Source organism: Seriola lalandi, unplaced genomic scaffold, assembly GCF_002814215.2.
Source record: "Seriola lalandi dorsalis isolate HSWRI2012SDOR001 ecotype SW California unplaced genomic scaffold, Sedor1 jcf7180002054967, whole genome shotgun sequence".
In the NCBI taxonomy this organism is placed as follows: Eukaryota; Metazoa; Chordata; class Actinopteri; order Carangiformes; family Carangidae; genus Seriola; species Seriola lalandi.
This window is the reverse complement of record NW_019525518.1, coordinates 153,451-167,505: the sequence shown is the minus strand read 5'-3', so window position 1 is coordinate 167,505 and position 14,055 is coordinate 153,451. Positions and strand designations below refer to the sequence as shown.

Below are 14,055 nucleotides of genomic sequence, written 5' to 3'. Positions count from 1 at the left end.
AAAAAAACAAGCAAAAAAAACAGTTCAGCTCTTTATTTATTTTCCCTCGGGCTGTAAATGATTCCTGAAGAAAATAATTCAAAAATCATTTTGACTTTTTTAACTTTTAAATGTTTAAAAAGTTAAAATATAAAATATAGTATAAATATTAAAACCAACATGATGTTTGAAGAAAAGCGAGTCAGAGCTCATCTACCTGCAGGAAGCTGAACCCGGGCCTCTCTCACCTTCTCTTTGCAGGCGGTGAAGTGAACTCTGACCCCGGGCGTCATGGCTTTGGGGTTTCCAAAGAAGGCGTCAAAGCTGAAGGTGAACTTCTCCAGGTCTTCTCTCTCGATGTAGCCGAACGTCGGCTGAGGACCAGAGACAAAGGAAAACTGATCACTGACAGAACCAGAACCAGAACCAGAACCAGAACCAGAACCAGAACCTGGACTGATCACAGTGGAAGGGTCAGTCCAGAACGATCTTCCTTTTTAGAAAGAAGAATAAACGGATGAATAATGTTTACAAGAGTAAATTTAAGGCTTTTTAATGAGCATCAGAAACATCAGCTCATAAAAACAACTTCCTGTATGACCTGAGACAGATCTCACTGTTTCTATCAAAATAAAAGTCCAGGTTACAGGTTTTTATTCTAGAGGACAAAAATCCAGACTGAGGGGAGTGGTCAAAATCACCTGTAACCTGGGACAGACCAGTTCACAGGTGTCAGAGTCTTTCTTACCCCGATGAAGGAGATGATCCCTGTGGACCTGCCTGGAGGAGGCCTGAGGAAGGACACACACACACACACACACACACACACACACACACACACACACACACACACACACACAGCAGGACATGACCAGTGTGTTCACATCAACCTTTAAACCTGTGTTATCATGAATGATGTGACACACCTGTATGACTGTATGAGAGGGGAGTCGGTCATAAACCAGAACACACACACACACACACACACGACAAACACTCACTTATCAAACGTGCGTTTTCCCAGAAGGCCGAGGGCCTTGGCGGTCTTGTTGGGATCGGGTTTGGGTTTGGATTTAGGTTTCGGGGCGGTGGCGGCGGCAGCAGCAGCAGCGGTGGCGGCGGCGGCGGGGGGGTCAGCAGCAGGTGTTTTGGTGACGGGAGACTCATCTGTGGATTTCTTAGTTTCTCCTGGAGTCGCCTCAGAAGCCGGAGCTGAGATCAACGCTTTGATCTGAGAGATAATAATAATAATAATCATATTAATTAATTAATGAAAGTATCTGTAAAAGTTTTAAATCCACATCTCACACGACACATAGATCCACTTGATCATAAACTGTGATTTCAGCTCCTCCAGTGTGACTCTGTCCTGGTTCTGTCCTCCATGACCTCACCCTCAGGTCTAACACACATCACTTCCTGCATATTCTCACATTTTATGGATTTATTAACAAAATAATTGGCAATTTAATCAATATTCGAAATGATGGTTTGTTGCTGGAGCCGAGAGAAAAAAATATGTATTTTTAAATTTAGAAAGTTTAATGTTTGGAAACACTTAATACTCTGAGGAGACCTGAACCGCGGGTTTGTCTGTTGTGTACCAGGTCTGTCAGACACCTGCACCTGGCCTGTACTCACCCACTCAGGCTGGTCCGGAGGCGGGTTTGGCATCGGCTCCTCCACAACAGGCTGAGAACACAGAAAGTGTCAGTTATTACTGGATAAACTCATCTGAACGTCATGGACAGGAGCTGCTGATCGATCCTGCCTGAATCTGATCAATCCATTTCCAGTCACACAGTGAAAAAACAGAAAAACGTGGATAAGGCGGTGCAGGCTCACCTCTCCTGACCAGCCGGGGGGAGGGTAGGCCGGGAACCCGAACGGAGGGACGCAGCTCGGAGGGGGGACAGGAGGCACCGCTCCGTAGGCTGCGGGGTCCGGGGGAGGAATCGCCACAGGAGGGGGGATGACCGGCGGGGGTACAGGTGGCACAGGTGCGGGTGGACCAGGCTCGGGTCCCCACGGTTCAGGGGGACCTTCGGGACCCCAGCCTGGATGTCCCCAACCAGGAGGGGGGAGAGGCTTATCGGGTCCCCAGTCCTCTGGAAGTCGTCTCCATTCTTCGCGGGGCGGTCTCCAGTCATCGGGGTGAAGCCTCCAGTCGTCGGGGTGTGGAGGTCTCCAGTCATCTGGGTGACGACCCCAGTCTTCTGGAGGAGGCAGCCAGTCGTCGGGATGAGGTCCCCAGCCCGGCGGCGGCGGTCCTCTCGGTCCCCAGCCAGGAGGCGGAGGCCCTCTCGGGTCCCATTCAGGCGGCGGAGGACCCCATCCTCCAGGCGGCGGAGGACCCCATCCTCCAGGCGGCGGAGGACCCCATCCTCCCGGCGGCGGAGGCCCCCATTCATCGGGCGGCGGAGGCCAACCATCAGGCGGCGGGGGACCCCAGCCTCCAGGCGGAGGAGGGCCCCAGCCGGGCGGACCGATGTCGAACGGAGGTCCGTCGTCACCTGGCGCACCCATGGGGGGTCGGCCCCGTGTCGGTCCCTTTCCTCGTCCCATTCCCTGTCCGGGCTGCAGCGGCTCCGAGACGGCGAGGAACTGCTAAAGGCTAAAGTAGCTAACGAGTTAGTTGCTAATCAACGGAAACAAAAACTCGCGTTCAGAGTGAAACTCATCGATTCATGCGACAGTTCCGTTTCTTTTAGTGTCTCAACTTCACAAACAGTCGGTGAACGGAAACTAATTTACACATTTTCTACAGAAAATAAAGAATTTAAAGCCAAATTCTGAACGAACAGACCGACGTGTTGCTGCTGTTGTTGTTCTTCTTCTTTCAACGTAACGACGGCGAACAAACCAAGTCTAGACTCTTTAGCGCCCCAACAGACGGAGGGACGGAACTACACCACGCTCCTCAGACTGAATGTACGCAAACATCTTGGAGGGACAGATTACACTTAGTTGTTTTTTATTATACAAATTAAGATTTTAACATTAAAAATTTTACATGAAAAACATGATCAGTGAATAATGGATGGTTTTCATGTTATTTGGTAATTTTGTTTCACACCTTTAAAGTATTTAAACCCTGTAGATAATCCATTAGAAATACCTTCATGAATCAAAATCAATTGATTTATTCATTAATCACCTCCTTAAAATACCTTAATTCCATCAATATTAACTGCCATATTAATTGAACTACAAGGCAAAACATTGGGGTTCAGTTTTATAGTGTGTAATATTATAAAAAATTAGATTTAGATTAGATTTAATTAAATCTCTTTATAGTGATAAAAAAATATCTTAACTCAAAGTTCACTTACTAACTTTTTCCGGAGCTTTTCACCTTATTTTTTTGTCAAATCCCTCAAAATTAATAAAGTAAATGAATAACAGAGAATAATATCTGTTGGAATAATTGTATATATGGATTTATCTCATATTTATTAACTAACCATGTATCCTGCTTTACAGCCCTATAATCATGCATACAGTTTGTCTTATGATAATAACCATGCATATAGTTTGTCTTGTGATGAAGTTGTTTTGCAGATAGTAGCTGCTGAGGGAGATCACAGACTGGCACCAGCCTGCTCTACTCCTACATCATGGGATGAACATTTGAACAATGCATCATCAGGCACCCATCATATTACCTTTGTTTTATTCTCAGTTCTTTAAGATAAGCAATGACTTGTAACTAAAGAATGCTTGGAACGCCTTATGTGATAATAAAAAGAGAGGAGACGGTGGAATCTGCTCAGAGCGGGTTGGAGATTGTAACTGAGCATATCTCTGTCCGTTCTCCTCGCGAGTAAGAAATAACGCTCATGTCTTTCTCTTCTTTGTGTCAGTATTAAATGTCTTAAGTGGTGTAAACCTGACATTAACATTTATACCAACTACCAACACTGTAATTGGGTCTACCAGTCATATTTTACCATTTTAAAGCAAAATGATGAGTTCCTTTAATTTAATTCAGAAATATAATTGATTACTTCAGTTGAAGGTAATGATTTAGGGATTGTTTAATGAGTCTTTTCTCGTTAATTCTTATTAACGGCCTGTAAACATGAAAAACAAATGCATCAAAATCATTAAAATAATGAAACCTCCATTGATTAACCCTCACGCTCACCTCTACTGTCTGAAACTGTGGCAGATTAAACTAAGAATCCACCTGCATTTATAGTTTAAAGGAGAATTCAGGAACATTTCAGGGTTTTTCCATGAAATGAGAGTCGGCCTGCAGCGTAGCAGAAAAAGCTTTTATTTAGTTTGCTGGCTGAAGTCGCTCGACTCCAACAAAGAAACCAGAAAGAACATCAACAATATGAATATAGGATCTCTCAATCAAAATTACAGCAAAACAGGAAGCTGGGATATCAGATATCCCTCCACTCCTGCAGAGCGCCGAGTTCTCGACAACAAACCCAAAAACTCTTCTTAGCAACGTCCTTTTTAAAGACAGAAAACAGAGCAGGTGACAGAGTCTTTGCTTAGCAAATGACGCAACAGTGAGCCGATAATTGATCGATCAGTTATTGCAGTGATACTTCAGAGGCTGATGTCAGAATGTGCAGCTCCCAGACACTCTGCTCAGGATTCAACCTGTTTCTTCAGATGCATAGAAACATCCAACTCCTCAAACATGTAAAAAAAACTCTCTTCTGTAACTGTCAGTAAATCTAAATCTGAAACAGAGTGTTGCATTTTAATCGTCTCTATTTCTCTTTACTCTCAAATCAAGGCAACCTCCATAAAAAGAAATCAAGGCAGAACGTGTGATGAAAGAAAGGTCTCTAAGTGCTAACTGAGTTTACATCAGGTACAAAAAGATGATGAGAGCTGGACTCACAGTCTCTGATCCGGATCACTAATCCCTTTTTTCTGGTTTTTATTTTTATTTTTTTACTCGTCTCAGGAAAAACTCCAAAAAGCAGCAGCAGGAAACAAACACAAACATTTTGTTCTGTGACACATCTCAGACTAACAGACCTCCTCTGGGAGAGATCCGTCCACCGACACCAAAACCACCGAGATCCAGAACCAGGACAGAACCGAGGCGGGTCAGTACGGAAGAGACGCCAGGCCAGAACCGAAGCAACAAAAAAGTTCTGAGATTAAAGTCGGGATTATTTAATCAGGGCCAGAGACAGAAAATCTCAATTTAAAATTTAAGTCTGAATTTTAGTGACGGAACATTTCTGAGATTAAAGTCCAGTGTGGTTTTAATTGACTGGTTTCTTCATACTGGTTTAAAACTGGTTTCAGATTGGGTTTAACTGGTTTGACCTTGTTTCAGACTGGTTTATATTATCAAGGTAGAGTTCTGATTGAGTTTAAACTGGGTTTAAACTGGGTTTGAACTGGTTTCAGACTGGGATCAGACAGTGAGCAAAAAAAACTATTAAGTCGTTTCATGACTTTCAGATCAAAATTAACTCGTTTATTCTCATAATTTAAACAAAGACTTTTGTCTCATTTTTTCTCAGAATTTAAAGATCAAACTCAGAACTGACGCTTCTGTCTTTTGACCCTCGTCCTCTTCCGTACTCTCACTTCATGAAAATACAGAAGGTAAAATACAGTAAGTGGAAAAGCGAGTGCAGCTGTGTTTGGGGTGGGGGGGTTCAGGTGAAGGAGGACGTCCCTCTGATCGTCTCCCGTCGTTCCTGACGTTCTCAGGTGGCGTCGGATGGTGGTGAGGAGGGGGCGGGGCCTTGGCGGGGCCCGACTTGTCCTCTCTCTCTTCCTTCGACTCAGGGAGGTTCGTGTTCTTCCGTGCGGCTCAGTCGAAGGGGCTGAAGTCCCTCTCCAGGTTCTCGGACTCGTCATCGTCGGAGAAGAAGTCGTCCTCGTCGATGTCGTCCTCATCGTAGTCCTCGTGCCACTCGGGGACATACTCTTCATCGTACTCGTCGTCCTCGTCCTCCGCCTCCTCGCCGCCCTCCTCACCTGTGTAGTTGTTGTTGTCCGAGTCTCCAGAGTCCGACGCTCGGTCCGACTTCGACCTGAGGAGCATAGAGGAAAAAACTGAATAAAATCTGAGCTGTTTCCAGCGTTTCATTTTTATTTAATTTACTTATTTTCCAACTGTGACCTTTAACCTTTGACCACTAAAATCTAATCAGATCGTCCTTGAGTCCAGGTGAATGTTTGTGCCAATTTTGAAGAATTTCCGTCCAGGTGTTCCTGAGACATCGTGTCCCCGAGAATGAGCCGTGTGGAGGAATAAAAACACCTCCACATCCTGACACTGATAAACTCTGCGGAGCCTCGTCCTGCAGCCTGGAGTCGTACTCACACTTTGTTGGCGTCGGTGTGGTTGGACAGGTTGGAGGCCTGAGTGGATTCTGGTTCCTGGCTGCTCTTGGACTGATAACCCACCCTGAAGTCCTGGACCAGGCAGAAACACAGGAACCTGGATTATAAACTATAAAACTGTAGCAGCCATTATTATCATTATTGTTATGGACTGGTTCTATACTGGTTCCGGCCCATCTCTGAACTGGTTTCTACCTGGGTGGAGTGCTGCAGGATGGCCAGCAGGCGCTCCTGGATGCGTCGGATCAGCTCCAGGCCGGTGTTCAGGTGCTCGGGTTTCAGCAGGCGGACGCACGAGGCCAGGTCGGTGCACTGCAGCAGAGTCTCCTCTGAGGACGGACGAGACCAGGAGACAGGGTCAGACCGGGTCAGACCGGGTCAGACTGGGTCGGACACAGGGTTTATAATGGTGAGTGTGGTGCAGCGGCTCACCCAGCAGGATCTGCAGGGCGTTGGTGTGAAGGTCCAGCGCCTCCGTCTGCTGCTCCATCACGTCCATCTTCTCCGTCTCCTGGTTGTAGTAGCTGTAGACGCAGGAGTAGGCCAGAACCTGCAGACCACAGAGCAGGGCTCAGTCAACACAGAGAGCTCAGCAGGATCACAGCTGCTGATGATGATGAGGATGATGATGATGATGGTGGTTTTACCTTTCGAGCCTGAGCGAGGACTTTACAGGCGTCGATGACGAAGGTCAGTGACTTCATCTGCAGAGCTTCGTTGATGGACGACACTTTGTTCTCCAGGTTGATCGCAAAGTCCTGAAACACACGATGAACAGAGACTGATCCAGAATGAAGACCTGGACCTGAACCTGAACCTGAACCTGAACCTGAACGGTCTCAACCCTGAGACTGAAGACGACAAACTAATATAACATGTAATCTCACAAAAATACTTTTAGAATATTCTATTCTAATTTATTTCACAGCCAAAGTCATCAACTTGCTTCAAAATAAAAGCCCCACCAGTTTTTTTAATAGGGCTCCTTCACAGTAAAAGTCTTCCAGCTGCTTCATAGTAAAAGCCCCGGTTGTTCCACAATAAAAGTCTTATCTTTTGCATAAAAATCATTAGGCCCCTTCATTGTAAAAGTGGTAAACAGTAATAGTGGATGAGGAAATTCCCTTCACAATAAAACTCAGGTCCGGATCTGGACCGGTGTCATACCTTGGCCTGATGGTGGAAGGTGCATCTCTCGTTATAATCCTGGAACTTCTTCTCCTGACGGGCTGCTTTACTCACCTGCAACAACAACAACAACAACAACAACAACAACAACAACATGATGAAACATAAAACACAGAAATGACTCTGGATACATGATTCAAGTTTGAACCAGGTGTAAAAATGGTGGGATTACGAGAAGCTGCATCAGTCACATCTTTGTTCTCTCTTGTTGCTCTCTTTTATACATTTTATTTTATGGTTTTCACTATATATATTATATTCTTCCCAGAAACTCATTAAATCAAATGATTAATTACACACAGTAAGAGTAGAACAGGAAGATTTAATCAATGTCCAAGATCAGATCAGTTTTTGAATCGTTTTGTTCATGAAATTTCAACTTCCATCAGTTTTTAGATTCATTTTTTTTTTGTTTGCTTTTCTTTTATATATATATTTTATATATAAACAGTGATGATCCCAGATTGTGAGCCTCTTGATTTTGATTGGATGTCTGACGTGATCATGTGACAGTGTTTGGACCAACCATGGCGGAGCAGTTGTAGTAATCTTTATGTGTTGGTTTCCAGGGTTTCAGACACCGCCAGCAGAAACCGTGGTTACACTTGGCACAGGTCATACTGAGGACAGAGGAAGAAAACCACCACCAGCCTCATCATCATCATCATCATCATCAGCCCTAGTGTGTGTGTGTGTGTGTGTGTGTGTGTGTGTGTGTGTGCGTGTGTGTGTGTGTGCGTACTGCAGACAGCCTTCGTTCTTCTCGATCTGAGCCTGGCAGCTTGGGCAGCGTTTGGAGATCAGCTTGGCGAGGTGTTTGCTCTGAGCCTCCATACTCATCCCTTCATAGTAACCTCCATCATCCATCCACTGCGACATGTGGCTGCAGCTGGCTGGGTAGTGGGCCTGCGGGGGGGGGGGGGGGGGGGGGGGAGTTACTGATGTAGTTCACCAAACATCCAAATAAAAACCCCTAAAGAGCTAAATGACATTATCTAAGCATGTGAGTGTAGAAGCTTGTGGATCTGCTGAACTGAGGCCAACTCTCCAGACTGACAGACCTGCAGCCTCTGGTCTAAACACACATCAGTAAGGTGTGCGTTTCCTGTGTGTTTCCTGCCTGTTTCCTGCATGTTTCCTGTGTGTTTCCTGCATGTTTCCTGCATATTTCCTGCATATTTCCTGCCTGTTTCCTGCGTGTTTCGTGTGTGTTTCCTGCATGTTTCCTGCATGTTTCCTGCATGTTTCCTGTGTGTTTCCTGCATATTTCCTGTGTGTTTCCTGCCTGTTTCCTGCGTGTTTCGTGTGTGTTTCCTGCATATTTCCTGCATGTTTCCTGTTTGTTTCCTTCATGTTTCCTGTGTGTTTCCTGCCTGTTTCCTGCGTGTTTCCTGCATGTTTCCTGCATGTTTCCTGCATATTTCCTGCATGTTTCCTGCGTGTTTCCTGCGTGTTTCCTGCATGTTTCCTGCATGTTTCCTGCATGTTTCCTGCATGTTTCCTGTGTGTTTCCTGTGTGTTTCCTGCATGTTTCCCCTGTGTTTCCTGCATGTTCCCTGCATGTTTCCTGCATGTTTCCTGCATGTTTCCTGCATGTTTCCTGCATGTTTCCTGCATGTTTCCTGTGTGTTTCCCGTGTGTTTCCTGCATGTTCCCTGCATGTTTCCCGTGTGTTTCCTGCCTGTTTCCTGCATGTTTCCCATGTTTTTCCTGCCTGTTTCCTGCATGTTTCCCGTGTTTTTCCTGCCTGTTTCCTGCATGTTTCCCGTGTGTTTCCTGCCTGTTTCCTGCATGTTTCCTGCCTGTTTCCCGTGTGTTTCCTGCATGTTCCCTGCATGTTTCCCGTGTGTTTCCTGCCTGTTTCCTGCATGTTTCCTGCCTGTTTCCCGTGTGTTTCCTGCCTGTTTCCTGCATGTTTCCCGTGTGTTTCCTGCATGTTTCCTGCCTGTTTCCCGTGTGTTTCCTGCATGTTCCCTGCATGTTTCCCGTGTGTTTCCTGCCTGTTTCCTGCATGTTTCCTGCCTGTTTCCCATGTGTTTCCTGCCTGTTCCCTGCATGTTTCCTGCCTGTTTCCCGTGTGTTTCCTGCCTGTTCCCTGCATGTTTCCCGTGTGTTTCCTGCCTGTTTCCTGTCTCTCTCTCTCTGGGTCTTGTGTGTTTTCAGACTCTGACCTCAGGGAAGTTGCAGCTGAAGCACGAGGACCAGCAGCACTTGGAGCAGGTTCCCATGCTGCCCATGTTCTCCTTACAGAGGATCTGGTCGCAGCCCTGAGGGTTGGTGCACCACGTCAGGTTGGAGCAGCACTCCACGTAACCTCTGAGCAAGGCATTCTCATACTGAGGAAGAGGAAGGAGAGGAGGGGTTAGTCCAGGGTCAGGTCCTGTAGTCCTCCTGTATATAAACTGATGATGATGAGTAGCTCCTTCTTCTTCCAATGGTCATTTTATTTTGAAAAACTCTGGATTTACATGAAGCCTTTGATAAAAAAATGTTTTTCTCTCTGTGCTTTTGTTTTTATTTGTTTTTTATTAATTAATATTTAAAATAAAATATAACTGAACTTCAGAGGGGAAATAAAAGTTTGGATGTTCAGACTTTTATTCTGAAATCTACTTCAAGTTCAGATACATTTATTTTGAACTAGTTGTTTGCGCTCTCTGAGGTTCCGTTGTCAGGGTGACAGGTGGTGCGTTACCTTGGCGATGGTGTCCTTATCAGTGAGGATGTTGAGGAAGAACTGTGAGGTGGGCTGAGCCTGGCAGTCTGTGATTGGACAGTCACAGTTCATCACCAGGTTCTGCTCGATCCTCGCCGTCAGGTACTCCTGCCAGCACGACTGTAACACACACACACACACACACACACACACACACAGTAAAACACATGTCATACACACTACAACACACTGACGTCTCTGTGTGTCTGTGTGTCTGACCCGGCAGCAGTAGTGCATGCAGCTCAGGGAGGGGACCGACTCCAGGGCGGGGCTGCGGGGGCCCAGGCAGACCGGGCACGTGGAGGCGGGGCTCGGCGGCGGCTGAGGGTTTCGGCACTTGAGCCCGGCGGCCATGATAAGGGAGTCGGAGTCGTCGGTGTAGCGCTGTACCAGCAGGTCCACGTTCCACTTACAGTGAACCAGCAGGTGCTCGGCCCGGTCCAGGTCCAGACTCAGAGTCACTGAAACCTGAGGGGACGACGAGAGACAAGATCACCTGTCTGAAACTAAACACACCTGAACCTGAGCTGAGTCTGGATTCACTTTAACATATAGACCAGGAGTCCACCTCTGTCAGAGACCTGAGTCAAACCCACCTGCTGGACCGTCCTCTGCATCAGCTGACGGACCTCCTCCTGCGTCATGGTCCGGCCCATCGAGAACAGAACCGCGTCCAGAACCCCGTCCTCGAACCGCCGTGGCGCCGCGACCAGACTGAAACACACACAGAGACCAACCAACACGTAAACACACAGACCTGTAGCAGGTGACACAGGTGAGCTAACAGCTGCTCCTTCTTCTTCCACTATGGACATTTTATTTTGAAAAACTTTATTTCTCTCCATCCTTTAGTTTTTTATTAATTCAGTTTAAAATAAAATCAGTATCATCCTCTGTGTGTATGGAAGTCCACAGCTGCCAACATTCAAATTACATCTTTTAATCACACTGAAATTTTATTTTCCATTTGTCTAAATATAATATTAAATGTAAAAAATATAGAATTACATTTAAAATTTAAAAACCAATTCTAATTTATATGTAAAATGTAAAGTTGCTGCTAAAATAAGAACAAGTTCACAGTCTGAACTGGACATGATCATTTTGTTCTGGAGACGTTCAGACCAACACAGCGGCGTCTCGACCTGAGAAACACTGTGGAGCTGAACTAGATTCAAATCAATTAACAAACGAGAGGTTTCACACTTAAAGTAAAATGAAATGTCACCGCTGACTGACAGATTGATGATGGACGTCTGTCTTTTAAAAACACCAGGTGTTTGGGTTTAAATTATAACATTTCAATGAAATAACGTTTAATTTTGTTCCTAATTGCAGAAAAATAAACAGTTTTTCTGTGTTTGTGTTTCCAAAGTGAGTCGACAGTGAACGCCTCACCGGCCTCCCAGCCACTAACAGCCCAGTTATCTTTGCTGGAAAACAACACGCAGCTGTAAATGTTTTAATGTTAATTAATATAAAACACTTTGTGTTTGGAGAACTGATTCGTTATCAATTTCATACAGTTTGTATTTAATTAAGTTTTCATATCTACATTTAAAAAGCAATAAGTGCTGATGGTGTTAAACTTGTTAAACTGAATTTACAGTTATTTCTATTTGTGTGCTACAGGTGTTACAATAGAAAATGTTTTGATCAAAATTAAAATGTATTTGATTCAAGTGAAAGTTTATGAATCTTTACGATAAATCATACTGTATTAATAATCAATTGATAATCATGTTAATCACTACAAAGAAAGGCAAAAAGCAGAAAGCAGGTTCAAAGTTTAAATCTCTTCTTTATTTTCTTTTAATAGAAAATTAAACATTTACATTTTGGCTGTTTAGGAGGAATCACAGTTTGATTTGATTAGTTAACGAGGAGTCGGATTTAGTTTTAATCTGATTTAGAAAGTAAAGAGTCGGATCCAGAGCAGCAGCCACAGAGGTCAAAGGTGAAACAGACAGAATAAATACAAATTGCAGTAACACAAACTGAACTCAGATCTGGAAGATAAAATCTCCATGTTTTCGTCATTTCCAATTTATTTCCATTACGTTCACTGGACAGATAAATGTTATTTGAATTATACAGAAAATAGAGATTGTTTTATTGATCTATTGCTCCACATCAAACTAACTCATTCCAATCATTTTAATTCCTCTTTTCCATCAGTCAGGAGGAAATCCAGGAACCGTCTGAGGGAACAATCAGGAAGTGACAGATGTTCAATCACAGTGTTAAAACTGATGGAGGCTGAACAGGGTTTGTTGTTACAGGGTGGAACAGTCGTCTGATCCTTTAAAAACAAGATTAAAATCTGGGAACAGACAAAGTGACGGCTTCATAAAGCAGCAGGGTGAACGTGAGGATGACGAGGATGAACATGAAGACTGCTGCTCTGACACTTCCTGCTCTGACTCCTCTTTATGAACGAATGAAGGAACAGGAAACACTAAACAAACTTAAATAACCCTTGACAGCCAGATTTAACCCCATGTGTAAGGTCAGAGGTCAGAGGTCACACCTTATGTCGGCGCGGCTGTCGGAGGCGGCGTCCTTGCTGATCTCGGAGCGGCTGAAGGAGAACTGGGCCTGGCCCTTCTGCGGCGTGGACGGGTCCTCGGGGAGGAACTCCACGATGTGCAGGTTCTCCTCATTGCGGCGGATGCAGCCTTTGCTGATGACATGCATGATGCAGGAGAGCACGTCGCTGGTGCTGCAGCTGAAACGACCCGCGCCAGGAGACCGAGACGCTTCCTGTTTCTGACACGAGTCCAGAACCTGGAGGAGACCAGAGACCAGAACAGACAGACGTCAGAACAAACTCCAGGTCGTTTAACAGAGATTTCACCTGAAGGTGGTGCAACATTAAAAGTTTATATCATTCTGGAACTACATTTCCCATGATGCTTCAGTCTTATGTTGCTGTGGCTTTGTGATAATTTTGTAAATAATTTCATATTTTGGATTTACTCTGATGCTGTCTGACAGAAATAAAAGGACTTCCTGCTCTGCCGCTCCCTGTGACCTCTGACCTTGAAGACGAGGTTGTCGATGTGCATCTCCTTCTCTTGCTTCATGATGTGGACGATCAGACAGTAGATGTAGTTCCTCTTCCTCTCCAGTGTGCCGGCCGCGTCCTCGTCCACGTTCAGGTACGTCTGTCTGGGCAGCAGCTGCACTGACGCCGGGACGCCGTCCAGACTGCGAGACGCCGCCTGCTGGTTCAACATCAGCACACCTGAGAGTAGACAGAGGGTCAGTCAGACAGGAGGAGGAGGGGGACAGGACGTGTGTGTGTGTGTGTGTGTGTGTGTGTGTGTGTGTGTGTGTGTGTGTGTCTCTGACCTTGGCTGGGATCATCTGGCTGGCTGCAGGTCAGCGGCCCCCCCTCACTGATGAGCGGCATCAGAGCGTGCAGCAGGACGGCAGCAGACAGACCGGTCACCTGCAGCAGAGAGTCCACCTGGACCTCCTGCAGAGGAACACAGAGGTCAGAGGTCAGTGACGGCGTCCAGGAGAAAAGTCACTGTGGAACATCTCTAAACTCAAACTGTGGATTCTGTTCTTCACACCAGAAACACGTGTGTGTGTGTGTGTGTGTGTGTGTGTTACCTCCTGGTTGTTGAACTGCAGCAGGATGAACATCTGCAGCGTGGAGACGTGCAGCGTCCAGTAGCCGAACTGTAGCTCGGCGTGACCGAGCCACGTCCACTGCAGCCGCCGAGGCTTCGAGTGACTCAGACCGTACATGGACTGACCTGACGGACGCACACAACACACACACACACACACACACCTCACACAACACACACACACACACACACACA

General features: G+C 45.7%; 2 protein-coding genes across 5 annotated transcripts in view; both read right to left on the bottom strand.

Annotated features, from left to right (window-relative positions):
* LOC111646217 (uncharacterized) overlaps nucleotides 1-2,929 on the bottom strand; it is a 19,122-nt gene extending 16,193 nt beyond the window's left edge. Inside the window, exons 1-5 of the mRNA XM_023395661.2 lie at nucleotides 1,825-2,929; nucleotides 1,621-1,671; nucleotides 981-1,210; nucleotides 728-770; nucleotides 197-353 (exon numbers count right to left, since the gene is read on the bottom strand). Coding sequence (XP_023251429.2) covers nucleotides 197-353; nucleotides 728-770; nucleotides 981-1,210; nucleotides 1,621-1,671; nucleotides 1,825-2,544 — 1,201 coding nt within the window. The 5' untranslated portion in view covers nucleotides 2,545-2,929. The remainder of the gene's footprint in view (nucleotides 1-196; nucleotides 354-727; nucleotides 771-980; nucleotides 1,211-1,620; nucleotides 1,672-1,824) is intronic.
* A 1,308-nt stretch (nucleotides 2,930-4,237) lies between these two features.
* Nucleotides 4,238-14,055, bottom strand: part of cul9 (cullin 9) — a 33,135-nt gene continuing 23,317 nt past the window's right edge. For all 4 annotated transcript variants that reach the window (XM_023395670.2, XM_023395671.2, XM_023395672.2 and 1 more), the window contains 16 exons: nucleotides 13,841-13,986; nucleotides 13,574-13,700; nucleotides 13,261-13,466; nucleotides 12,750-13,006; nucleotides 10,816-10,933; nucleotides 10,439-10,687; nucleotides 10,199-10,339; nucleotides 9,675-9,839; nucleotides 8,246-8,409; nucleotides 8,030-8,123; nucleotides 7,483-7,557; nucleotides 6,963-7,073; nucleotides 6,748-6,865; nucleotides 6,511-6,644; nucleotides 6,296-6,387; nucleotides 4,238-6,002 (listed from right to left, as the gene is read on the bottom strand). In XM_023395670.2, coding sequence (XP_023251438.1) covers nucleotides 5,780-6,002; nucleotides 6,296-6,387; nucleotides 6,511-6,644; nucleotides 6,748-6,865; nucleotides 6,963-7,073; nucleotides 7,483-7,557; nucleotides 8,030-8,123; nucleotides 8,246-8,409; nucleotides 9,675-9,839; nucleotides 10,199-10,339; nucleotides 10,439-10,687; nucleotides 10,816-10,933; nucleotides 12,750-13,006; nucleotides 13,261-13,466; nucleotides 13,574-13,700; nucleotides 13,841-13,986 — 2,420 coding nt within the window. In that variant the 3' untranslated portion in view covers nucleotides 4,238-5,779. The remainder of the gene's footprint in view (nucleotides 6,003-6,295; nucleotides 6,388-6,510; nucleotides 6,645-6,747; nucleotides 6,866-6,962; nucleotides 7,074-7,482; nucleotides 7,558-8,029; nucleotides 8,124-8,245; nucleotides 8,410-9,674; nucleotides 9,840-10,198; nucleotides 10,340-10,438; nucleotides 10,688-10,815; nucleotides 10,934-12,749; nucleotides 13,007-13,260; nucleotides 13,467-13,573; nucleotides 13,701-13,840; nucleotides 13,987-14,055) is intronic.